Below are 25,868 nucleotides of genomic sequence, written 5' to 3'. Positions count from 1 at the left end.
GGTAGGGGGTGCCCACGTTGAGATTGATGAACTGGGAGGTTAGGGGGCAGTCTCTTTTTAGGCCTTCTCGCAGCCCCCCAGGAGGTCCTCCCATCTCGGTCTGGGAGGGACCAGAGTCAGCACACGTAGTACGCCCAGACCACCCCTCTTTCCCTGGGAAACATCCCCCAAAGGTGCCAGATCCTGCTGGTATCTGGTGCAGCCAAGCTTTGGGTAGGCAAAGGGGAGCTCAGGGGGGCAAAGGAGAAGGGACAGAGGGGTTTATCCTGCTCCTGGTTCAGTGCCCAGTGCTAATGCCCAGTGCCAGTGTCCAGCCTCAGTGGCCATCCCTGCTGTCCAGTCCAACTGTCCAGTGCCCAGTGTCAATGCCCAGTGCCAGTGTCCAGCCTCAGTGGCCATCCCTGCTGTCCAGTGCCCAGTGTCAATGCCCAGTACTGGTGGCCAGTCCCACTGCCCAGCCTCAGTGTCCAGCCCCACTCCTCAGCCCCAGTCCCAGTTCCCAGCCTCATTTCCCAGGCCTGGTACCATGATGCCACTGATCTAGGACAGTGCCCACCCCAGTCCCAGATGGGTGCCAGCCCTGCTGCCAGCCCCAATACCACGTGTGTGCAGATGCGTGCCAGTGTCACCCCCCATCCTGGGGGGCACAGGACAGCCACCAGTGGGCCCTGGGCCAGGCAAAGCCACACCGATCCTGGAGGAAGCTGATCCCTTTAACCCAGGGATCAGCTGGTGCAGCAGCAAGAAGGAAGCAGTGATGGGGACAGTGATGGAGATGGTGGGAGTGACAGAACAAGGCAGCCATGCACAGCTTGGTGTGGGGCCTGGGGCACGGCATGGGGCATGGTGTGAAGTATGGCGGTGGGACACAGCACAGGACACATGGCACAGGGCATGCTGTGGGTAGGAACATGACCCTGGAGCACGGCACAGGACACAGGACATGGAACATGGCTGGAGAGCACAGGGACATGGGAATGACTGTGGAGCGTGGCATGGGACACAGAGCACGGGACATGGGACATGGCATGGGACATGACCATGGAGGACAACACAGGGTTCAGTCAGTCCCAGCATCATCACCCCAAACCTCCTCCCACCAACCCCACTGGGACAGCCACCCCAAGCCCTGTGGACACCAGTGTCACCTGGAAGCTGGGCCAGCTCTGGATCTCCTGGAAGAGGGCATTGCCAGGGCAGTTGGTGGGGCTGAGCTGGCCACACAGGATGAAGTCTGGCTGGACACAGCCAGAGGCTGGAGATCATCCTGCATCAGGGCCAGAGTGTTGGGGTCCAGCAGTGTGGCCAAGAAGTCCTGGGAGATGCCAGTGCTGAAGCCCTTGGTATTGTAGTCCTTGGTGTGGGCACTGACCCAGTGCCACCCCCGACCCTCGTACAGGTACCCATCCGAGCCCACCACGAAGCTACAAGGACCTGACAGTCGGGACCCAGTGGCGGGAACCATGGGGGCATAGTGGTGGGGACTGCAAAGGGACAGGGATGGGGACCATGGGGAGCAAAAGGGACCACACAGAGTGATAGGTACCATGGTGGGACTGTGTTAGGGACAGTAGGGGGGACAGTGGTGGGGACTTACAAGGGAAAAGTGATGGGAACCTTGGAGGGCAACAGGTCCTTCAGGTGGTGACAGGGCCCACCAGGGTACAATGACAGCTCCCTTGGGGGTGCCAACTCCCTCAGAGGGTGCCAGCTCCCTACAGCCAATGTTGTCCCAACTGTGGGTATCCTGGTGGAAGCTCTGCATGTCCCTCATGGCATGGGAACAGGTGCAGCAGCTCTAGCGTGGCTCTAGGGTGTGGTGCAGGAACATGGAGCCCAGCAGGAGCCACAGCAATTACAGGGTGCCCCAGTAGGGACCAGCCCCCACATGCAGTGGGACAAGGGGCTCCACGTATCCCTTAAGCCCTTAGGAACACGTCAGAGTCCATGTGGGGACGAGGGGCTCAGTGAGTCCTTGGAGACATGGCAGAGTCCATGTGGAGACAAGGAGCTTGATAGGTCTTTGGGGACACATGAGAACATCTGAGGGACCCTCAGCCTGGGTGTGGGAGGGTTCTCCTGGGAGTTACTGAGGAGATGGGAAGGGGCTACTCAGGGTGTCCATTGGTGGGGACATGAGGGGGCCAGTGTCCAAGGGACACAACAGTGTTGGCCATGGGGACATGGTGGTGGCCACCTGTGAAGGTCCGCCCGAAATGAACGGGTGACGAATGATTTTTGGGTGCAAAAATAACCAATACAAGGCACAGGGGTTTTGCAGTAACAAATCAACAAGGTGCAATTTTATTGATTATAACCACAGCTAAATATGCGTTTGGTTAAGGGATCCGGGGAAGAGAAGGGTAAGACAAGGAAAAAAGGAAGGAAAGGAGGTTAGGGAATGGGGTATAGCTACCAAAACGTGATGTCTTCAGGGTCCCGCCGCCGAAACTTGCCGGTACACGTCTTGGGGAGATCTCAAAGGACAGTCAGACCGAACCCCAATATATATACTGTTCTTGGTTCGGGGAACGTGACTGAAATTAAGTTTCCATGGAGGGGAGAAGTCCATTGTTTTCATGGCCGAATGCTCACATGTACGTTAAGTTTTCCCCCTCCCTGATTTGGGAGGGAGTGCAGTCCCAGTCTCTGGAAGGAGGTTGCCAGGGGGGTGCCATGGGGGTGACAATAGGGTGCTAGAGGGGTTCTTGGTTCCTTGATGAGGGGATTCTCATCTCAGTTGGTCTGTCACGGTGGTTGAAGACAGGCAAGAGGGGTTTTCTCATGGAGCGGGGGGGAGCCACCCCAGAGCTCAGTCCAGCCAGCTCAGGAGTTTGGAAGAAAGTCCAGTTCAATTGTCCAGAAAAGGGCAGCATGCCCCCTTCGAGTACAGCATGGCGTGTTCTGCAAACATCACTTGTGAACACACTAGATAAGCAGGAGACTTTCTTTCCCAACCGGCTCAGCAGTTTTAACCCTTCGGTAGTCTTTTCTCATGACAATTGTGAGGCAAAAAATGAGGGATTTTCGGATGGACTTCTACACAACCCCGTGACTCACGATTGTCTTGAGGAATCTTCATCAGCAGAGCTCTAGAGTGTCTTCGAAACTCGTTGCACGTCGGTAGCATAACCCCAGAAATGTAGGGATGACAGGGGAGAGGGGATAAAAGGGGAAGAGAAGGAAAAGAAAGAGGGAAAAGGGGAACCAATAAACATAAACATAATTAATATTGATCATCATAACAACTTCACACGTGGTTATTTGTTATAACAATTTCAAAAAATTATGATTAATTTTAACAATTTCAAAAAATATTCATCAATTAAAGCAATATCATTTGTTTAACAATTTCAAAATGAATAAAACAAATCACAAATAATCAAAATAAACAAATCATAATATAATCATCATCTTTTAAAATTATTTTCTAAAAATTAAAGTAACTTTTCTGTAAATCATACTTGATATTTAAAAAGTTGTTCTAAGGCACATATGCTTGATTCATAACTGTTTCGTATTAAGTGTTCTGGGGACATCTATTGTATCGAGTACATCAGCTAAGCGGTGTGCATTGACTACACTTGACAATCTCTTAAGCTTTTTCATCATTCTCCAATTCAAAATGAATAGGGCTGCTGACAAGATATAGCCAAGCGTAACTAGGATCAAAAGAACAACAATTGGATGGCACACACTGTTCAGAACACCTGTGGCAGTAGGTGACCACCCAAAAAGAGTATCCCACCACCTATGCTCAGCATCCTGCTTTACCCTCTCCATAACCCGGTGTATTTGTTTCACGTTGTGATGAACAGTCACCAGCGTCTTCTGTCCGCTCTCCTTGATTTTCTTGAGGATGTCAATCAGGTCTTGATGGAGCAATAGTTGTCTCACGAGGGTGAGGTTCATTCCGATAGGAGTGGGCATCAGCTTCTGGATCAGTGTGTAGTTGGACTGCAGTAGGTGGTGAGAAGTGACTGGAGCTTCATAAGAGAAATCGCATCCTACTATCTTAGTAAAGTTACAAGCACAAAAATTTGAATGATTCTTTGCATCTACCACAACATCTTCTACAAAGACAGAATCACATGTCGTTCTAAAGCATGCACAGCCATTGCCTATGTATATAAGAACTGTCTGGGTATCCTCATGTGGACGAATCTCGAAATGACAGATGTTCTGCTCTGTGTCCAAACAGATATCCTGAGCTACAATTGCATTGCTTTCACAGATAAACCCTTGCTGTTCTCGGACAATACAAGTTTCCAGGTTAACAGTTTGCCATTTGTCATCGACCTGACGGGCCCATCCCCTATGTTCAGTAGGATAGGGAACAGCTCCGTCATGGTTTAATCTTAATGCAATAACAGGGAAGACCAAATGTACAGAGGCATTGCATATGGTTAGGACAAAAGCAGTGGCTGTGTTTGAAATGGGATCATAGGTAAAGTTCACCAGGTTCCACCAGGATTGGAATTCTCTTTCCAATTCAGTGGCACTGTCCCAAATTATTTTCCGAATTTCTGTGGGGAAGGTGCCTTCCTCGCCCTCTCTTATGATTGCAGCAGAGACAGATTGCATCCACAATTGTGCCTGGATACAGCTGAGGGCTAAGGAAACATTGTTCTGTGTAGCACTAAGTGCATCAATTACCAATTTGTGATCATCCACATTCACTCTTTCCCAATTTGGTAATATGCTTGATAGCAGCCACTGGTGTGTTCACAAAAGCCAATAAGAATGACTGCAGTAGTTGCTGTAATTTGGTCAAATCTCTAATTGTGACAGCCAATTTATTCAAGTTCAATAATTTACATGTTATGTATAATATCATCACCTGGTGTTACTGTAAGGGGAAGGGAAAACATTATTTCTGTTGTCCATCACTAGTATTATCATGGTTTATCAGGTCTTCATGTCCCTCGGAGTTCACCTGAAAAAGTAAACAAAACAGACTCTGCCACAAAGAGGCAGAAAAGGTTAGAACAATGGAATTGTCAGAGAGATTTTGAACAGCAGTGGTACTTCCCCTACAGCAGCATGGGGTCCACCAAAAACAGGTTGTCCAGGGTAATGCCCTGGGTTCTTGAAATCATCTGCTCCCTGTAGTGAAGGAATTGTGCTTGGAGCTGTCTGGCAAAAAGCAGTGATTTTGGAACACTCATTTAGCCCCCATCTATAGTAAGAGGTATGAGAAGTCCATTTAATCTTTTCACCTTCTGCCCTATCCTGCACACTTTTGACAGTAAAGTGAGAAACATTACCAGATTGAATTTCCTGTGGGTTTAGGAAAATCCCAAACCATCCCTGCATTGCTTTAACAGTATTATCTCCTGTAGCTCTTTTAAAAGCATCAGCCTGGAGCAACCCAAATATAAACATAGCACAGGACTTGGTGTTAATACAGACAAGAAAGTAATTCTGTCCCTCACTTTGGAAAATACTCCAAACAGTTAAAAGTTCCCCAACCTGGGCATTGTCCTGTTCCTCTCTGTTAGCAGAAGTGGGGGAGAGAGGAGGGGTTGCTCTAGTCACAGAGGCAGGTTTATTTTGGCTGCTGCCCAAGCTCCCAGTTTCTTGGATTGCCCAGTTCTCCTCCACCTCTCTGGGAGCCAAGCCAACCACAAACACCCCTTCCCAGGAAGTGTACCTTTTCTTTTCATGAATCAATTGCAGGCAGCCGGCTTTGTGAATGTTTTCCAGGAGTTGGTCAAGGGTACCAACCAAAGGGTCTCTCCTTTCCAAGGGGTTAAGCCCCCCTGTCCAATGAGCTGTGTGCTGATTTAGGGACCATGGGATGCGTCTGTCTGCTGTTGTTAGGAACACCCCATGTCTCCAGCACCTGCCGGCTCCTTGTTCTGACAAAAGAATCTGATCTCCCCCAGTGAGAGACACTTGACAAATGTGTTCTGTTTCAGATTTTTGGGGGAGAAGTCTGTACTGCTTTGCAAGTTTTGTTAATGCAGTAGCAGTGCACGGGATTTCTTTAGTGGTTTTGTGCGGGCTAAAATCTTCATTATTGATATAGTTGCATTCTGTTTTAATTAGAGGTTTTATGTTGTTACAGCAGTGTTTCCCGCAATTTTTCATTAGGGTTAATTCTGTTTGAGAACAATTTTGACTAGTGTGAGGAGTTTCTTTCTCCTCTGTTTCTTTTGAGGAATCAGAGTTCTGTGAATTTTTAACATGTTCCTCTCTCAGGGCAGTCCGTAACAAGTTATTTACATTTCTTTCTATTATGTGAAGGTCTGCCCGAAATGAATGGGTGACGAATGATTTTTGGGTGCAAAAATAACCAACACAAGGCACAGGGGTTTTGCAGATTTTATTGATTATAACCACAGCTAAATATGCGTTTGGTTAAGGGATCCGGGGAAGAGAAGGGTAAGACAAGAAAAAAGGAAGGAAAGGAGGTCAGGGAATGGGGTATAGCTACCAAAACGTGATGTCTTCGGGGTCCCGCCGCCGAAACTCGCCGGTACATGTCTTGGGGAGATCTCAAAGGACAGTCAGACCGAACCCCAATATATATACTGTTCTTGGTTCGGGGAACGTGACTGAAATTAAGTTTCCATGGAGGGGAGAAGTCCATTGTTTTCATGGCCGAATGCTCACATGTACGTTAAGTTTTCCCCCTCCCTGATTTGGGAGGGAGTGCAGTCCCAGTCTCTGGACGGAGGTTGCCAGGGGGGTGCCATGGGGGTGACAATAGGGTGCCAGAGGGGTTCTTGGTTCCTTGATGAGGGGATTCTCATCTCAGTTGGTCTGTCACGGTGGTTGAAGACAGGCAAGAGGGGTCTTCTCATGGAGCGGGGGGGAGCCACCCCAGAGCTCAGTCCAGCCAGCTCAGGAGTTTGGAAGAAAGTCCAGTTCAATTGTCCAGAAAAGGGCAGCATGCCCCCTTCGAGTACAGCATGGCGTGTTCTGCAAACATCACTTGTGAACACACTAGATAAGCAGGAGACTTTCTTTCCCAACCGGCTCAGCAGTTTTAACCCTTCGGTAGTCTTTTCTCATGACAATTGTGAGGCAAAAAATGAGGGATTTTCGGATGGACTTCTACACCACCTAGGGACACCCACTCAGAGACCACCACCCAGGGGAGAGAGTGGTGGCCATCCAGGGGACAGAATTGTGTCCATACAGAGGACACGGTGGTGGTCATCAAGGAAAAACCGTGGTGTCCCCCCAGGCAGCATAGTGGTGGCCATCCACAGGACATGGTGGTGACCACCCAGGGGACAAAATGGTGCCCACCCAGGAGACCCAAAGATGTCCCACCACACCAAGCCACCTGTCCCTACCATCATCTCTCAGTGCCCACCCATGAGAGTGACCCCACCCCACTGACCTAGGGTCCCCTCTCACTCCTTCCTACCCCATTTGTGCAGTGACAACCCCCACTTGTGTGGTGACAAGCCCCCTTTGTGTGGTAACAACTCCTGTCTAGGGGGTGATAACCCCCACTTGTGTGGTGACAACCCCGTTTAGGGGTGACATCCCCTGCCTATACCCATATAGCACTCATTTAACTCCTGTGACACCCAACAGGCCAAGACCTCCACCTACTGTGTCCTCACATCCCTAAGGGGCTGCCAGGTGTGTGACAGCACCCACAGCATCCCCAAAACCTTCTTTTGCCTCCTTCTCCTGCTGTCCTGGCCACACCAGCACCCCAAAATTCCGGTGCCCTAACTGCTGGGGTGGGCGGGGGGGTGGTCTCCCCATTTCCAAGCCATTGCTGGTCCTGTAGTAGCCCTGGAGCAGCTTGGCCAGCACCAAGTCGTGCACCCAGGACCACCCCATCCATGGCCCTGATGACCTCAGCATCGGGGCCAGGGGATGGGAGGCCCTGCAAGGTGTAATTTTAGTTTTCCACGTCTTCTCAGCAGCTGCTGGGTTCCAGCATGGTCCCAGTGTTGTCACCTGGAAAGATGCTCCCAAAGCCTCCAGTGATGGTGACAGTAAAGAGAGGATCAGCAGGGGGTTGAGGCTGGGGAGGGGTCGCCCAAGTTGTCTAGACATCAGCCGGATCTGGGTGCTGGCAAAGAGGGGACTGAGGGCCACCATGGAGCTGTTGGGGGCCAGCATAGCCCCATAGTCCAGGGTTGCAGTGTCACAGCGCAGGAGCTCAGTCAGGAGCTGCCACTGCCCAGGAGTGAGACCCAGGAGGGGGTCCCAGGGGTGCTCACCCAGCCCTGCGTGGCATTCCAAGATTGACCCTCAGCCCCTGCCCCAGTGCCGGGGCGGTGGTAGGGGACCTGCCCCGGCCCAGGGACTCGAGGGTGTCCATGATGTCAGTCACAGAGAACACATGGCATGCGGGACACCCTCGGGGACATGCGGGTGGGCAGGGAGCGGGCGCATGTGGGGGGAAGGGTGGGGACACGGTTGAGATGGGGAAGGCACCCAAAAATGCATCAAAAGCAAGGGGAGGGCAGCCAAAATTAAGAGGAAGGACCAAAATCCGAAGAATGCATCTAAAACTGGGGAAAGGACCCTAAACAGAGGGGAAAGACCCAAAAGAAGGGGAAAGAACCCAAAATGGGGTTAAAGGACCCTAGAGAGGGGGAAAGGACCCAAACCAAGGAGAAAAGACACAAAACTAGAGATCAAAGTGTTGTTGGTGCTGTGGGGTGTCATGGGGTGTCCCTATCTGTGCCGGGACAGGTACAGACGCTCAGTGCAACGAACAGACACGGGAACATGCTACGGGAAACGGGGACACCCTGCAGGACACGTGAATATCCTGAAGGACACGGCCCCGGGACCTCGGGGACTTTGGTCCCACTGGGGGCGGGGGGTAGGGGACACACAGAGAGGGACAGAGACACACAAAAAGGAATAGGGGCACACGGGGGAGATGGGGATGGGGATATTCCGAGGGGACAGGGACACACGACCGTGGATAGGGACACGTGCAGAGGGATAGGGACACACGGGTGGGGGACAGTGATTCACAGAATGAAGGGGGGACAGGGACACACACAGGGAGAAGGGAACACGATGCCACCAGGATACACATGTGGGGACATTGCCATCAGGACATGTCAGCACAAGTCACCAGGACATGTCAGAGGACGCTGCCACCAGAATGTGTATTAGGACAAAAGGCGGATCCGGTGACACCCAGCGCTGCACCACGTGACCCCGCAGGTGACACCGCCCACACCCGACCCTTGCCCTGTCCCCTGCCTGTCCCCAGGAGCGGTTCCATGGCGGTGGCCACGGCGCTAGGTTCCCTGGGTGCGGTGGCCCTGGGCACCTTCGTGGTGGCCCTGCTGCTGCGGTGGCTCTGGGATGCGCTGGTGGCTGTCACCCGATTCCGAGCCACTTGTCGCCAGCTGAACAAGTTTCCCATCCCGCCCTGGCGTAATTGGTTGCTGGGACACACCGGCATGGTGAGAGGACAGGGGGTGACACCTGCGGGGACAGGGTGGAGGCACCTGCAAAGGAACAATTGGGTGGTGGCACCTGTGAGGGGACCGAAGGAATGGGGTGGTGGCACTTGGGGAGATGGTGAGGACGGTGTGGGGGCACCTGCAAGGGGAAAGTGAGGACAGGGTGTTGGCACCTGCAAGAGGAAAGTGGGGCAGACACAAGTGTCCCCAAGGCTGACAGTGTCCTGAGGACACACATGTCCCTGAGCCTATCTGTGCCCCCAATGGCACACATGTCCTGTTGTCCCCAGGGCCAGAGCACAGAGGAAGGCCTACAGCAGGTGGACACCTTGGTGGCCCAGTACTGTCATGGCTGCCTCTGGTGGGGACTTCCCTGGCTGCCTGTGCTGCGCCTCTTCCACCCCAGCACCCTCCGGCCAATCCTCAGTGCCTCAGGTAGGACATGGGACATCAGACGGGTCCCCAGGGCCACCCATGGGGGTCACCGCACCTGGCACAGAGACCTGGCAGTGCCCAGGCAGTGGCCACCAACCCAAGCCCACAGGTCCCCAGAGATGTCACCATTGGCAGGCCAAATGCCGCCCCATAGTGGCCACCAACCTGTCCTTGAGGTTCCCCAAGGCCACCCAAACATGTCACCATGTTCAGCCTCTGGTTGTCCCCCAACCCTCATCCTTTGGTGGCCATGGGTGCTGGGAGAAGGTCCCCACCTGATGGTTAATGGGTGCAGACAGGGTGGGGCCACCCCCAGTGTCCCCACGCAAGGAACCTGAAGGCACCCCAGTGAATCCCTGCCCACCCCATCCTTGTATCCTGCAGCTTTCGTGGCCCCCAAGGACAAAATTTTCTACGGCTTCCTCAAGCCCTGGCTGGGTGAGTGGGGGAGGTTAGGATGGGGACAGCACCCTGGGGTGCTCCATGAATGGAGTTGGGTGTCACAGGGGTGGGGAGAGCACCCCTGGGTGGCCCCCCAGGATGGATCCTGGTGTGTCGCATGGGACAGGGGCGGTGGAGGACAGGGACATCATCCTTGGGTGTCCCCAGATGGATCTGTGTGTGTCACAGGGGACAGGGGTGGTGAGGGACAGGGACAACCCCCTGAGTGCCCTCAGCGGACCCCGGTGTTCCCTCCTCAGGAGAGGGGCTGCTGCTGAGTGATGGGCAGCGCTGGGCGCGGCACCGGCGACTCCTGATGCCCGCCTTCCATGGGGATGTGCTCCGGAATTACCTGGGAATCTTCAACCAGAGCACCCGCGTGCTGCTCGTGAGAGATCCCAGATGGGCATGAGTCTCCACCTGCACCCCAAATCCTGAGTGCTGCACCCCAAATTCTGACCTGCATCCCAAACCCTGAGTCCTGCACCCAAAATTCTGTCCTGCACCCACTGCTGCATCCTGAGTCCTGTCCTGTACCTAAATTCTGTACTGTCCCATACCCCAAACCCAAAGCTGCCCCCAAACCTCAACTCCATCCCTCATTCATCACCACATTCCTGTTCTACACCCTCTCCCCAACTCCTCCCCCTCTCCCACCCCTGTCCCACCCCCCAATTTATCCCCTGGCCCCTGTCCCCTGTCCCTGATTCCCTCCCCAACCCAGCCCTTCCCTGCAGGCCAAGTGGGCGGCAGCAGCAGAGGCAGCTGGTGGGGGGCCAGTGGAGTTGGAGGTGCTGCAGCCCCTGAGCCTCCTCACCCTGGACACACTCCAGAAGTGCATCTTCAGCCACGAGAGCCACTGCCAGGAGTGAGTGTCGCCTGTCCCCACTGACCATCCTAGAGTGCCCTGGTGACCCTACCATTGTCCCTGCTGGCCATCCTGGTGGCTGTGCTGGCCCTGCCATGGTCCCCACTGGCCATCCTGTCCAATCACTCTCCCTGTTGATCATTCTAGTGGCCCCAATGGTCCTGCTATCATCCATGCTGGTGGCCACAGTGTCCCCCCATTGTCCCTGGTACAGGCAGCCCAGTGAGTACATCCAGGCCATCCTGGAGCTGAGCTCGTTGGTGGTCCGGCGCCAATTCCAGCCACTTCTCCACCCCTGGTGGCTCTACAGCCTCTCCTCTGATGGCCGGCGCTTTGCCCGTGCCTGTGCCACTGTCCACGCCTTCACTGCTGATGTGGTGCAGCGCCGGCGCCAGGCACTCGCCTGCCTGGGCCACCAGGCCTGGCTGGATGGCCACCAGGGACGCAGCAGGGACTTCATCGACCTCCTGCTGCTCACCAAGGTGGGGCTGGGGTGGTGGCCATGGGGACATGGAAGTGGTCAAGAGGGTGTTGGTGGCCATGGAAGGGTTGGCCATAGAGGCCAGCAGGATGCTGGTGGCCATGGGGGGCTTGGGCATAGACTGGTGGCCACAGGAGAACAGTGGTGGCCATGGGCAGCATTGACCATAGAGCTAGTGGCCAGTGGGATGGTGGTGCCATAGGGTGGTGGCCATGGATGGGATTTGGCCCCAGGTGGCCCACAGACTGGTGGCCCCAGTGGCCCATGGCTCATCTTGCCTCTGCAGGACGAGAATGGCCACACCCTGTCGGATGAGGACATCGCGGCTGAGGCTGACACCTTCATGTTTGAGGGTAAGCACGAGCTCCCAGGTGCCATTGGGGAGGAGCCACTCCAGTGTCCCCTCACTCACCCAGTGTCCCCACAGGCCATGACACCACGGCCAGTGGCCTGGCATGGCTCTTCTACAACCTGGCCAGCCATCCTGAGCACCAGGAGCGATGCCGCCAGGAGGTACAGGAGCTCCTGGCTGGCCGGGACACTGCAGACATTGAATGGTGAGATGTCCCCAGGGCCACCCCGGTCATGTGGCTTGGGAGCATGGTGCCACCCCTGCTTGTCCCCAGGGAGGATCTGTCCCAGCTGCCCTTCATCACCATGTGCATCAAGGAGAGCCTGCGGCTGCACCCTCCTGTCACTGCTGTGTCCCGGCGCTGCACCGAGGACATCCCCCTGCGCGATGGCCGTGTCATCCCCAAGGGTATGGCATGGCCAGGGTGCCCTCAGTGTCACCACCCACCCTCATCTGCTGTCCCTAAAGTGGCCATTCCCATCCCACCAGGGGTCATCTGCCTGATGAGCATCTACGGGACCCACCACAACCCAGACCTCTGGCCCGAGCCTGAGGTAGGGCCACGCTCTGAGGTGTCCCTGTCACCATGGTGGTGACAGCTGTGTTCCCTCGGTGTGACTGTGTCAGTGTCACCCCAGGTGTTCAATCCTCTGAGGTTCAGTCCGGAGAACAGCAAGGAACGGTCTCCGTCATCCTTCATCCCCTTCTCTGCTGGGCCCAGGTATGTGCTGGAGTGGGGACAGGAGTGTCCCCAAGTGTCACCCCTGTCCCTGGCTGGGTTCACAGTGGGGTGACAGTGACAGTGGGGATGTGGTGGCAGGAACTGCATCGGGCAGAGCTTTGCCATGGCTGAGATGAAGGTGGTAGTGGCATTGACACTGTCCCGGTTCATGCTGCGGAGAGACAACGCGAGGCCGCCCCCACGCCGCAAGCCCGAGCTGATCCTGCGTGCCGAGGACGGGCTCTGGCTGCTGCTGGAGCCACTGGTGGGAGGGCCTGAATGACAAAGGTCACCAGGACATGGGGACATCCTGTAAGGCAGGTGTCACAGCCAGGGGAGGAGCAGGGAATAAATGGTAGCATGAAAGGGACAGTATCATGGTGGTGGTGGGGATGTGTTGTCCTTGGCCATGGGACACTCCATCGCATGGACATGTCAACCCATGGACTTGTCCTCTAGGCCACTTGTGTCGCCATCCATGGCCATGTCCCCATGCCCTCATCCATGGCCATATAGCCCCATGTCACCATCTCTATCTGTGACAACCCCCCTCCATGCCCTATATCGCCATCCACAGCCATGTCCGCACCCATGTCCTTGTCGCTGTCCCCATCCCTACCATGTCCCCCCAATGTCACTATCCATGTCTTAGCTGAATGTCTTTATTTTACCCCAATGTTTGGGTGAAGGGATGAAGAAAAATGAAGGAAAATCAAAGCCAAAATAAAAGGATTTACATGTCCATGCTGCTGAGTATCCGTGTGCCTGGGCGGGTAGAAAGGACCTTTTCTAGAGGGATTTCCACTCCATTGTCTCCAAAATCCTGGGTTTTTTGCCCCAGTCCATCACCATCTGGATGTGGAAGATGCCTGTGGGCCAGAGAGAATTACAATCATGGAATGATTCAGGTTGGAAAAGACCTCCAACACAATCCAGTATTCCTTGATGCCACTCAAAGAAATGATAGGATGCAAAAGGTGAGACTTTTTTGGGGTTGAAAGTAAAAAACTGTGCTGTCCACTATGAAATTCTGATGTCTGTTTGCATCCTCATTGATTTTTCTCTGGCTGTGTCGAAGTGCTCAAGGGGAGCCAGGAGGATGTGGAGACCACCAGCCAGGTGTCTTCCCAACATGGATCACCAGGACCATGGATGACCAAGTCTCTGCACAGCGAGGGTCACTGTGGACCATCCAATGGTGGTCCTCCAATAGCAGATGGAGTTGAAGCAGCACTCAAAGCTCTTCCTGCACACAGGGCACTTGTAGGGCATCCCTTACTGCTGTCTCTCTTGGTGTTGGGTCACGGCAGAGTTCTGGGAGAAGCTCTTCCCACACTTGGGAGGCTGTCAGGGCCTCTCCCCCATGTGGATCCGCCAGTGGGTGAGGAGGGTGGAGTTTTTCTTAAAGCCCTTCCTGCAGTCAGGGCAGCAGAACGGCCTCTATTCTGTGTGAATCTGCTGATGCTTGAGGAGACGGTATCGACTCTGAAACCTCTCCTCACACTCAGAACACTCATAGGGCCTCTCCCCAGCGTGGATCCTCTGGTGGGCAATCAGGTTGGAGTTCTGGCTGAAGCATTTCCCACATTCTGAGCACGTGTAGGGGCATTCCCCAGTGTGCACTGTCTGGTGGATGATCAGGTCAGAGCTGTCACGGAAGCCCTTCCCACATTCCCCACACACAAAGGGTCGTATCCCAGTGTGGATCATCTGGTGGCGGTTCAGATGGCAGCTCTTCCTGAAGCCTTTCCCACATTCTCCACATTTATAGGGCCGTTCATCAGCGTGGATCCTCTGGTGGAGTTTCAGGCTGGAGCTGATCCTGAAGCTCTTCCCACATTCCCCACACTCGTGGGGCCGTTCCCCGGTGTGGATCCGCTGGTGGGCAATCAGGTGGGAGCTGACGTTGAAGCTCTGTCCACACTCCCCACACTGATAGGGTCGTTCCCCGGTGTGAATCCTCTGGTGGACCATCAGGTCAGAGGTGTCTCTGAAGCTCTTCCCACATTTCCCACATTCATAGGGCCTTTCTCCAGTGTGGATCTTCTGGTGGCGGTACAGGTGGGAGCTGATCCTGAAGCTCTTCCCACATTCCCCACACTCGTGGGGCCGTTCCCCAGTGTGCATCCTCTGGTGGATGAGCAGGTTGTAACTCCTGCGGAAACTCTTCCCACATTCCAAGCACTGGTGGGGCTTCTTGCCATCATCAAGCTGCTCATTGACCACCACTTTAGAGCTCTGGCCAGATCTCTGGCTGCTTTCCAGGCACAGGCTGGGTCTTTCCACCTCAGAGCATCCTGAGCTGGGTTTGCAGCCCCTCCTCGTGCGGCATCTCCGGGGCTTTTCCTCCCCATTGGCTTCCTGCGCCGTGGAGCCACTCAAAACGGCCTCTGCCACCAGGTTCTGCCGCGGGCATTTGTCCTCCCTGCTCTCCATGCTCAGCTCCTGCTCTGGGGGAGGAAGGACAAGGACACGATGGGATTTGCCTCCGTGCCACAGGCAAGGGCAAGGAGATCCCCCCAGGGCTGTGCTGCAGCTGGGGCCGTGCTGGGCTGGGAGAAGGAGAAGCACAGAGGGGAAAGGGGCACTGACTTCCTCCTCACCTGCCAGGCTGTCCCAAGGCATCTTCCTCTTCCTTGCAGACTTCTCCTCTATCCAGATAAGGTTTGGAAATGCGCAGTCCTAATTTGGGGGGAAAACAAGATGTGAGTGCATTGCCTTCGGAGGTCCCACTGGCCAAGTCCATCTCTAGAAGTCACCGGGTGTCTGGTGGCCAGAAATACCTCCAAAAAGCAAGAAGTCCAAAAACCTCTCCCAGGAGTTCCCTATTTCCAGTGTCCTCACTTTGGGGTTAAGGAGGTCCCTCTTCTCAGAGCTGCTGGGGGGCCGTGGGTCCTGGGCATTCTCCCTCCCCTGGGTTCTGCTTACACAGGCTGAGGGGTCTTTTGGGGGTCCCAGGGATGAATTTATGATGCTCGTATCCCCATTTGTCTGAAATAAATTTTGCATCTTTATAGCACTGGTTCCGAGAACAAAGAGGGAGGAAGAAGAAGCATGGAGTTTGTTTTCAGAACCCCTTTCACTCCTCCACATTCCTGCTCTTCTGCTGTCTGCAGATAGACAGACAGCAGGGCAGAGCCCTCCTTTGCTTTTGGTTAGTTTTAGCTAGCGGAGGAAGAGAAGTTCCCTGGACTGTGGTTTTTGGTTTTCCTTTTCTTTGGACCTGTCTAAACCTGCTCTGGACTGAACACCGAGAAGAGCACCAGGTGCTCACACCCGAGCCCCACTGGGGCTGGGCCGTGGCATTTCCAGCACCAGAGAGACTGAGCAAGCCAAACTACAGCCCACGGAGGGACTTCGTGAGTTTGTCATCTCTTTTGGAGCAGCAAGAGGTTGTATTGTTGAATATTGTTCATTTTTGGGGCTGGTGAGTGCTTTGCCTGTTAAAGAAAGTTTTTCCACTTCTCTCCAAGGAAATCTTTTTCCAGAACCAGATTGAGAGAGGGGCCACTTGAATTTGCTCTTCTAGAGGAAACACCTTTAGAGGTTTTTCTCCCAAAATTGCCCTAAACCAGGAAATTGGCGTGGGCTTTGAAGGTCCCGCTGGCCAAGTCCATTTCTAGAAGTCACTGAGTGCCTGGTGGCCAGAAAAACTTCCAAAAATCAAGAAGGAGAAAAAAAAAAAACCCTCTCCCAGGCGTTCCCTGTTCCCAGTGTCCTTATTTGGGGTTTGGGGGTCCCTCTTCTCAGAGCTGCTGGGGGCCCGTGGGTCCTGGGCATCCCCCCTCTCCCGGGTCCTGCTCAGGCATGCTGAGGGTCTTTTGGGGATCTCGGGGCTCATCCTCTCCTCATTCGAACGTGGCTCCCAGGTGTTCCAGGGTGCCCTTTCTCCAGCATCCCTGCACTCCAGGCACTCAGCGCTTCCCCTGCTCCCCGACAATACTTTCAGGGTCGGGGAGCCCTGCCCCACTCTTCTCCCGGCTCCACCACCCATCCAGCCTGCCGGAGCTCCCCCGGCTCTGCCATCGCCCCTCTCCCCACGCCGGGGCTCCCCCCTTTCATCCCCCGGCTCTCCCGGGGATCCCTAAAACCCGTGTCGTGTCCCGCCCCGCCGGCACCGGGCGACCTCCACGTGGGCCCCGCAAAATCCCCCCAGGGCCATTTACTGCTCAGCTCTGCACTCCTGCGAGATCCAAAAATATCTCCTCATCAAATAAATACAAAATACCTCTCCCAGCGACACCGAAATATATTTGGGACTCGACTCCGGAATCGGCAGGGCCTAAACCACAGCAAAATCCCCTTCTCCCCGCCAAAATAACCCTCCCGGAGCTGCCACGATCGACTCGGGGCGAGCTTCCCCTCGGCGCTCACCTGCGGGATGCGGAGCAATGCGATGCTGCCGGGCCCAGCCGAGCTGCGGGCTCGCCGTGGAACCCCGCAATGCTCCCTCCACTGCTGCCGCCCCTGCTCGGACTGCTCGCCTTCGTGCTCCTCCTGTTCGTGCTCCTCCTGTTCGTGCTCCTCCCCTTCCCGTCTCCCTCCCCATCCTCCCGCTCCTCCTCCGCTCCCGCCCCGGACCTTCCTTTCGCACCGCCTCTGTCCCACGGCCGCAGCAGCCTCGGCTCTGGGGCAGGGGGAGGAATACCCAGAGCTCCCAGCGTTGGGCAGGGGGCTTGGGACTCCCCAGTGCAGATCCGCCCGTCCCGTCCCCCTCCCCCCGAGCCAAAATTCCGTTCCCGGGGCTCGGTAGATACGAGCGGTGGCGCAGGTGGGGTGGAAGTGGGGAGCGCTGGGCGCTGCGGCTCTGCCCGGGAACTGCGGAGTCACCGCTAAGGAAATCGGTCAGAGTTCCTCTGGAATTCCTCTGCCTGGAACTAAGGAGAGGCCCTGACAGCGTCCTGAGTGTGGGAAGGGCTTCTCCCAGAACTCCACCGGGACCCGACGCCAAGGGAGGCAGCACCAAGGGAATCCCTGCCGGTGCCCCCGGTGCGGGAAGAGCTTCGTGCTCTTCGAGCTCCAGCTCTATCTCCCATGGGAGGATCCGCGCTGGATAACCCACAGTGACTCTCATTGGACAGAGACTCTGCGATCCGTGGTCCTGGTGATCACGGATCACCGAGGAGCCGAGCCCCCGCCCATCGCTGAGGGCTCCTGGGGGTTTCTCCCCCTGCCCCAGAGCCGGTGCTGCAGCGGCCGTGGGACAGAGGCGGTGCGAAAGGAGGGTCCGGGGCGGGAGCGGAGGAGAAGCGGGAGGAAGGGGAGGAGCAAAAACAGGAGGAGCACGACTGGGAACAGGCTGAACAGGAGCGGCAGCAGTGGAGGGAGCATTGCGGGGTTCCACGGCGAGCCCGCAGCTCGGCTGGGCCCGGCAGCATCGCATTGCCCCGCATCCCGCAGGTGAGCGCCGAGGGGAAGCTCGCCCCGAGCCGATCGTGGCAGCTCCGGGAGGGTTATTTTGGCGGGGAGAAGGGGATTTTGCTGTGGTTTAGGCCCTGCCGATTCCGGAGTCGAGTCCCAAATATATTTCGGTGTCGCTGGGAGAGGTATTTTGTATTTATTTGATGAGGAGATATTTTTGGATCTCGCAGGAGTGCAGAGCTGAGCAGTAAATGGCCCTGGGGGGATTTTGCAGGGCCCACGTAGCGATCGCCCGGTGCCGGCGGGGCGGGACACGACACGGGTTTTGGGGATCCCCGGGAGAGCCGGGGGATGAAAGGGGGGAGCCCCGGCGTGGGGAGAGGGGCGATGGCAGAGCCGGGGGAGCTCCGGCAGGCTGGATGGGTGGTGGAGCCGGGAGAAGAGTGGGGCAGGGCTCCCCGACCCTGAAAGTATTGTCGGGGAGCAGGGGAAGCGCTGAGTGCCTGGAGTGCAGGGATGCTGGAGAAAGGGCACCCTGGAACACTTGGGAGCCACGTTTGAATTGATATAAAATTTCAATAGCCAATCCGAATTTTACTTCTATACCTTTTATTTTAAAGCAAGCAAGCAAGCAGCGCTGGGTGGCCGGGGAGTCGCTGCTCCGCTCATGGCACGCACCACTTAAAAGTTTGGTAAAGTATATATACTGTTTTTAAACCCACAAAGCATTTTCTAATATGCTTGGTTAGTCCAAATCAGCAAATAACAATAAGCTAGGATCAGGCATTTCATAATCTTTCCAGGTGGTCGTTGATTCCTATCCTTCTTGTGTTCGTCTGGAGGGAGACCTTGCACTGGTGTCTGCTACATGATTTTGTCAAGTGCATCAAGCTTTTTATTATACATAACTATTTAATTGCTTTGTTGCAATATCTCTTAGCTTTACCCCAACTTCCTCCGTTTTATTCGAAGTATCAGTCGTCTTGCTACCTCATCTCTTTTACTCTACTACACTTCTTTGATTTTGATGCTTTATTTGGCTATTTGGTCAGAAAGTTTCACAACTTTTCTTTGTGTCTATTTTGGACACAGCAGATAGAAGCATTTGCTGATTCCATTGCCAATTGACACAAATCACAAAAACATTTTTCACAATCCTTCCCCTTTGTGTTATTGATTCATGTCTTTGCTTCAAATTGAGCTAATACTTTTTGGGTTGCAGTTTTTCGGTTCTGCTTTGCCTTGACTATCATAAGGGAGTGAGTTTCTTCTCCCGTGGTTGTTATTTTAGGGTTTATGGGCGTTGCTGAAATCTGCATTCCCTGGATCACTGAGTATATTAGCCTAATAAAGCATGGAACCATACATGGTATAAACAATACACCTAATGCAGAACAAAGCAACATGAACCCTCATTTTTCCACCAGGCTCCTTCAAACAAATTATTCCACCAATTGCCAGTTAATATGGAATTCCATTTTTGCACTGGAACACGCGCAACTTGTTTAATTTTGCCTGCCAAATTTGTAATAGCTTCTCCATTATCATCAGTCTCTAAACAGCACTCAGACGTACTAAATTTTCCACAAAATGCCCTTCTTCAGCTAATAAATAATCTAGGACTAGCCTATTCTGATATACTGCCACTCTGGTCTGGGTTAGTTGTCTAGCTACAAGCTTCAGTGCCTCTGATGTTTGATTAGAAGTAATTTCTACAATGGCCTGTAATCTAATGATTCGGTTAAGCATATACATAGGGATTTTATAACCCCAGCTGCCGTCCTGAGCCCAGGAGGCAGGATTGTAGTAATCTGTGATCTGTTGGGAAGTCCATTCTTCATTTCTCTAGGTCTGTTTTCCTCCTATTTCAGTTTGTTTTCTTCTGCGCAGAGTTTCATAAAGAGGTAGTCCTGAACATTCACCTTTGCTCTTTGGTAGCAAAAAGAATGCAGGTTGTATAATTCCAACTGTACAGGTACCTCTCCACCTCTTTGATATTCATTATACGCCCTTTTACCAGTGATCCAAAATAATCCATTTGAAGCTGTCCAATTTGCAGCCATCTAACCCAGATTTTCCCAATATCCCCTAAGATCTTTTACCTCATCAAAAGGATTAGCATGTGTTACACTTTTCCAGAAAACAGTACCCTTGGTACAGTTGATAGACCAATAACCTGTTGGTGGTTTCGGCCACCATGTTGTAAAAGTGGAGTTGGTGGTATATATTATCTTGCAGTGCATTTGTCCTACGTTTGTAATAAAATTGGTTCCTTTCCTAGAAATACAAATTTGATCTACTACTTCATGACTCAGTGTTTACCCGTCCGGTTGAATTTCATTAAATCTTTGTGTCCTGTTCCATAATATAAACTGATCAGGCCCAACCCCTTCTCCTCTCCATGCCATTGCTCGGTCATTTAGGATCCCCATAAACCCAACAGTTAGTCACATTTAATTCCTTAACTACTTTTTGCATCAGATCAATACACAAATTTTTTTCCTAACATAGGGAGGTCCCCATCACTGAGTCTTTTCTGTATTTTTTTATACAGGTCACTTCCTGCTCTTGTTCTTTTTTGTTTTGAATATCCCCTAAATTCTTTGTGACTTTTTTCACTAATTCTTCCTTGAATTTATCTTGTACTCCCCCTTTATCTGAGTATCCCCACATTCCACCTTTGGTAAAACAGAGGAATGGTTCTCCTCGGGGACAAAATTGGTAGTTTCGAGGTGACCATCCTCCCATTCCTGAATTTGTTGCTATCCAGTAACTCTTTTCTCCTATTGTACAGGTTTCAAGTTTTCCTGGCTCATAACATTGTGCATTAATATGAGTGTTTGGTGCAAACGCTCGGGCTGTGGTCCGGCCATACTTTACATTTTGGTAGCCCTTCAAGCAGGGACTGGTTATCCCATCCTGTGGAAGACTCAGCAGTACCAGAAGGCCCCACAGTTTTATTATCCCTCTTCCTTCTCTGCCTACTGGGGTGCTCCCAGCAGTGAGGGATATCATCTTCTCGGCAGCAAGGATATTCTTCATGGGTTCTGTATGAGCTTTCCTGGGTTTTGTGCCATTTCTTAAATACTTCCCAGTTTTTTGCTTTGACTGGCTCAGATCTGCAAGGGACTCAATTACGTTTGAGATGCTCAATCTTTTTATTATTTGCCTCACTTGATTGTCCCTGTCTTAATCCATATTTCCACAACATCCGCCACTCATAAGAATCTAGTTCTAATGTTCCTTCCTCTATTCTCTTTTTTTTTACAATATATTCAGTTAAAATCTGTTCAGTTCAATGTGTTTACACTCTGGACACAATCCACTTGGAGGATAACCCCTGCGACAATGATAATACCACCTCTCCTTACAATAGTTTCATTCAGTGCTTCCAAAGGATAGCAATTACAATCCTGTTCAGTACAGGTTATTGTATCTTCCAGCATCTCTTGAGAATATGGCATCCCGTATAACGCCTTACACGGGGAGATCCCATGCTCTGAGTTTGGCATTGTTCGAATATTTAACAATGCCAATGGTAAGCACTTAATTCAAGATAGTTTTGTTTCAATCATTAGTTTTGCTAGCTGATGCTTTAGGGCCTGGTTCATTCTTTCTACTCTCCCCAAACTGTGAGGTTGCCAAGGGGTATATTATTCCCAAGAGACCCCTAGAGCTTTCATTACTTCTTTTAACACTTTTGAGGTAAAGTGGGAACCCTGATCCAAATCAATCACTCCAGTCATCCCAAATCGTGGAATTATTTCTTCTAAACTAATCTTTGTAACAAAATGTGCTGTTGTTTGTGTCACCGGGTAGGTCTCTATCCAATGAGTTAATTGGTCTACTATTACTAACAAATACTTATCTCTTCCCGCTTTCAGTAATTTGGTAAAATCCGCTTGTATCTTTTCAAAAGGCCTATATGCAGTTTTTTCTGCCTCCCTGTGGGGTCTGTCTAGATGTCTTCTTGGTAATTTTCTGGCGAATAATGCATCCTTGCGTCTTCTATTTTGCTATATCAAATATTCCTAGACACCCTAAAAACTTTAACAAGTGGTCACTTAGTGCTTGTGTTCCCCAATGAGTTCATTAGTGTAACTGGTGAATTATTCTTTTAACATAACTTTTAGATAGCATTTCTCTACCATCTGGTAAAATCACTTATCCTCTTCTAGCTTAGCCCCTAGCTTCTCCATCTCTTCTATTTCCTTTGAGATATAGCATTTTTGATACTTTGTATCATCTTCACGTTTATTCAAATTATTTAAGAACACAGCTAAGCATACTGCTGCCCTTTGTGCTTCTGCATCAGCCAAATTATTCCCATGAGTCCGATAATCTGTTCCCCTCTGGTGTCCTCTTACATGGACAACAGTTGTCCCTGATGGACCCCTCAAAGCTTCTAATACTCTTACTCTTATGGAAACAATTGGATTACTTATTTCTATCTTAATGGGTCCAATCTTGAACTTTCCTATTATGGTGCCACACTTTGGGATTAATTTTCTCTTCCTCTTGTGACGTTAGGGTACTGCCCCCCCCCAGCAGTTAGGGCACCGGAATTTTGGGGTGCTGGTGTGGCCAGGACAGCAGGAGAAGGAGGCAAAAGAAGGTTTTGGGGATGCTGTGGGTGCTGTCACACACCTGGCAGCCCCTTAGGGATGTGAGGACACAGTAGGTGGAGGTCTTGGCCTGTTGGGTGTCACAGGAGTTAAATGAGTGCTATATGGGTATAGGCAGGGGATGTCACCCCTAAATGGGGTTGTCACCACACAAGTGGGGGTTGTCACTGCACAAATGGGGTAGGAAGGAGTGAGAGGGGACCCTAGGTCAGTGGGGTGGGGTCACTCTCATGGGTGGGCACTGAGAGATGATGGTAGGGACAGGTGGCTTGGTGTGGTGGGACATCTTTGGGTCTCCTGGGTGGGCACCATTTTGTCCCCTGGGTGGTCACCACCATGTCCTGTGGATGGCCACCACTATGCTGCCTGGGGGGACACCACGGTTTTTCCTTGATGACCACCACCGTGTCCTCTGTATGGACACAATTCTGTACCCTGGATGGCCACCACTCTCTCCCCTGGGTGGTGGTCTCTGAGTGGGTGTCCCTAGGTGGCCACCACCATGTCCCCATGGCCAACACTATTGTGTCCCTTGGACACTGGCCCCCTCATGTCCCCGCCAATGGACACCCTGAGTAGCCCCTTCCCATCTCCTCAGTAACCCCCAGGAGAACCCTCCCACACCCAGGCTGAGGGTCCCTCAGATGTTCTCATGTGTCCCCAAAGACCTATCAAGCTCCTTGTCTCCACATGGACTCTGCCATGTCTCCAAGGACTCACTGAGCCCCTCGTCCCCACATGGACTCTGACGTGTTCCTAAGGGCTTAAGGGATACGTGGAGCCCCTTGTCCCACTGCATGTGGGGGCTGGTCCCTACTGGGGCACCCTGTAATTGCTGTGGCTCCTGCTGGGCTCCATGTTCCTGCACCACACCCTAGAGCCACGCTAGAGCTGCTGCACCTGTTCCCATGCCATGAGGGACATGCAGAGCTTCCACCAGGATACCCACAGTTGGGACAACATTGGCTGTAGGGAGCTGGCACCCTCTGAGGGAGTTGGCACCCCCAAGGGAGCTGTCATTGTACCCTGGTGGGCCCTGTCACCACCTGAAGGACCTGTTGCCCTCCAAGGTCCCCATCACTTTTCCCTTGTAAGTCCCCACCACTGTCCCCCCTACTGTCCCTATCACTGTCCCACCATGGTACCTATCACTCTCTGTGGTCCCTTTTGCTCCCCATGGTCCCCATCCCTGTCCCTTTGCAGTTCCCGCCACTGGGTCCCGACTGTCAGGTCCTTGTAGCTTCGTGGTGGGCTCGGATGGGTACCTGTACGAGGGTCGGGGGTGGCACTGGGTCAGTGCCCACACCAAGGACTACAATACCAAGGGCTTCAGCACTGGCATCTCCCAGGACTTCTTGGCCACACTGCTGGACCCCAACACTCTGGCCCTGATGCAGGATGAACTCCAGCCTCTGGCTGTGTCCAGCCAGACTTCATCCTGTGTGGCCAGCTCAGCCCCACCAACTGCCCTGGCAATGCCCTCTTCCAGGAGATCCAGAGCTGGCCCAGCTTCCAGGTGACACTGGTGTCCACAGGGCTTGGGGTGGCTGTCCCAGTGGGGTTGGTGGGAGGAGGTTTGGGGTGATGATGCTGGGACTGACTGAACCCTGTGTTGTCCTCCATGGTCATGTCCCATGCCATGTCCCATGTCCCGTGCTCTGTGTCCCATGCCACGCTCCACAGTCATTCCCATGTCCCTGTGCTCTCCAGCCATGTTCCATGTCCTGTGTCCTGTGCCGTGCTCCAGGGTCATGTTCCTACCCACAGCATGCCCTGTGCCATGTGTCCTGTGCTGTGTCCCACCGCCATACTTCACACCATGCCCCATGCCGTGCCCCAGGCCCCACACCAAGCTGTGCATGGCTGCCTTGTTCTGTCACTCCCACCATCTCCATCACTGTCCCCATCACTGCTTCCTTCTTGCTGCTGCACCAGCTGATCCCTGGGTTAAAGGGATCAGCTTCCTCCAGGATCGGTGTGGCTTTGCCTGGCCCAGGGCCCACTGGTGGCTGTCCTGTGCCCCCCAGGATGGGGGGTGACACTGGCACGCATCTGCACACACGTGGTATTGGGGCTGGCAGCAGGGCTGGCACCCATCTGGGACTGGGGTGGGCACTGTCCTAGATCAGTGGCATCATGGTACCAGGCCTGGGAAATGAGGCTGGGAACTGGGACTGGGGCTGAGGAGTGGGGCTGGACACTGAGGCTGGGCAGTGGGACTGGCCACCAGTACTGGGCATTGACACTGGGCACTGGACAGCAGGGATGGCCACTGAGGCTGGACACTGGCACTGGGCATTGACACTGGGCACTGGACAGTTGGACTGGACAGCAGGGATGGCCACTGAGGCTGGACACTGGCACTGGGCATTAGCACTGGGCACTGAACCAGGAGCAGGATAAACCCCTCTGTCCCTTCTCCTTTGCCCCCCTGAGCTCCCCTTTGCCTACCCAAAGCTTGGCTGCACCAGATACCAGCAGGATCTGGCACCTTTGGGGGATGTTTCCCAGGGAAAGAGGGGTGGTCTGGGCGTACTACGTGTGCTGACTCTGGTCCCTCCCAGACCGAGATGGGAGGACCTCCTGGGGGGCTGCGAGAAGGCCTAAAAAGAGACTGCCCCCTAACCTCCCAGTTCATCAATCTCAACGTGGGCACCCCCTACCCCTGATCCCACCCCCTCCAAGGGCCTCGGGGGTGACGCAGAGCTGTCTGTGTTCCCTCCTCCAGGGGCTGTTGTGGAAGAGGCTCCTCCAGGAGAGGAAAAGTCGCAGTAGCACCAAAGTTCACAGAATCATAGAACTAACTGGGTTGGAAAAGAGGAAAAGACCTTTGGGATCATCAAGTCCAACCTGTAACCCAATACCACCTTATCAACTAAACCCTGGCACTGAGTGCCACATCCAGTCTTTTTTTATACACCTCCAGGTGCGGTGATTCTACCACCCCCCTGGGTACCCCCTGCCAATGCCCAATCACTCAGTAAAGAATTTTTTCCTAATGTCCAGCTTAAACTTCCCCTGGCACAGCTTAAGACTGTGTCCTCTCCTTCTGTCAGTGTTTGCCTGGGAGAAGACACCAGCCCCCAGCTGATTACAACCACCTTCCAGGTGGAAGGAGGGGTGGGTGGGTGTCTGGGTTGTCCTGGTGACACTCCTGTCCCTGCAGGATCCCCATCAGAG

The 25,868-nt window shown here is 53.4% G+C and overlaps 1 protein-coding gene and 1 pseudogene across 1 annotated transcript; one reads left to right on the top strand and one right to left on the bottom strand.

Moving 5' to 3' along the window:
• Window positions 1–9,216: 9,216 nt before the first annotated feature.
• LOC131559697 (cytochrome P450 4F3-like) lies at window positions 9,217–13,431 on the top strand. The gene is made up of 12 exons (XM_058808133.1): window positions 9,217–9,404; window positions 9,695–9,839; window positions 10,224–10,277; window positions 10,541–10,668; window positions 11,018–11,148; window positions 11,363–11,630; window positions 11,916–11,982; window positions 12,057–12,186; window positions 12,256–12,389; window positions 12,471–12,535; window positions 12,620–12,702; window positions 12,802–13,431. The coding sequence occupies exons 1-12, from the start codon at window positions 9,219–9,221 to the stop codon at window positions 12,983–12,985; spliced, it is 1,575 nt and encodes a 524-aa protein (XP_058664116.1). The 5' UTR covers window positions 9,217–9,218; the 3' UTR covers window positions 12,986–13,431.
• The window catches only part of LOC131560158 (zinc finger protein 850-like), a 596,580-nt pseudogene continuing 584,080 nt past the window's right edge, over window positions 13,369–25,868 (bottom strand).

This window comes from Ammospiza caudacuta, chromosome 7 (assembly GCF_027887145.1).
Source record: "Ammospiza caudacuta isolate bAmmCau1 chromosome 7, bAmmCau1.pri, whole genome shotgun sequence".
NCBI lineage: Eukaryota > Metazoa > Chordata > Aves > Passeriformes > Passerellidae > Ammospiza > Ammospiza caudacuta.
This window is presented reverse-complemented; position numbering and strand designations above follow the sequence as displayed.

Excerpts from the sequence above, each read along its gene's own strand:
- LOC131559697 (XM_058808133.1), top strand. The coding sequence starts at position 9,219 with ATGGCGGTGGCCACGGCGCTAGGTTCCCTGGGTGCGGTGGCCCTGGGC. Across the intron at positions 10,278-10,540 it reads CTTCCTCAAGCCCTGGCTGG|GAGAGGGGCTGCTGCTGAGT; the intron begins GTGAGTGGGGGA and ends TTCCCTCCTCAG. Across the intron at positions 12,703-12,801 it reads CCCTTCTCTGCTGGGCCCAG|GAACTGCATCGGGCAGAGCT; the intron begins GTATGTGCTGGA and ends ATGTGGTGGCAG.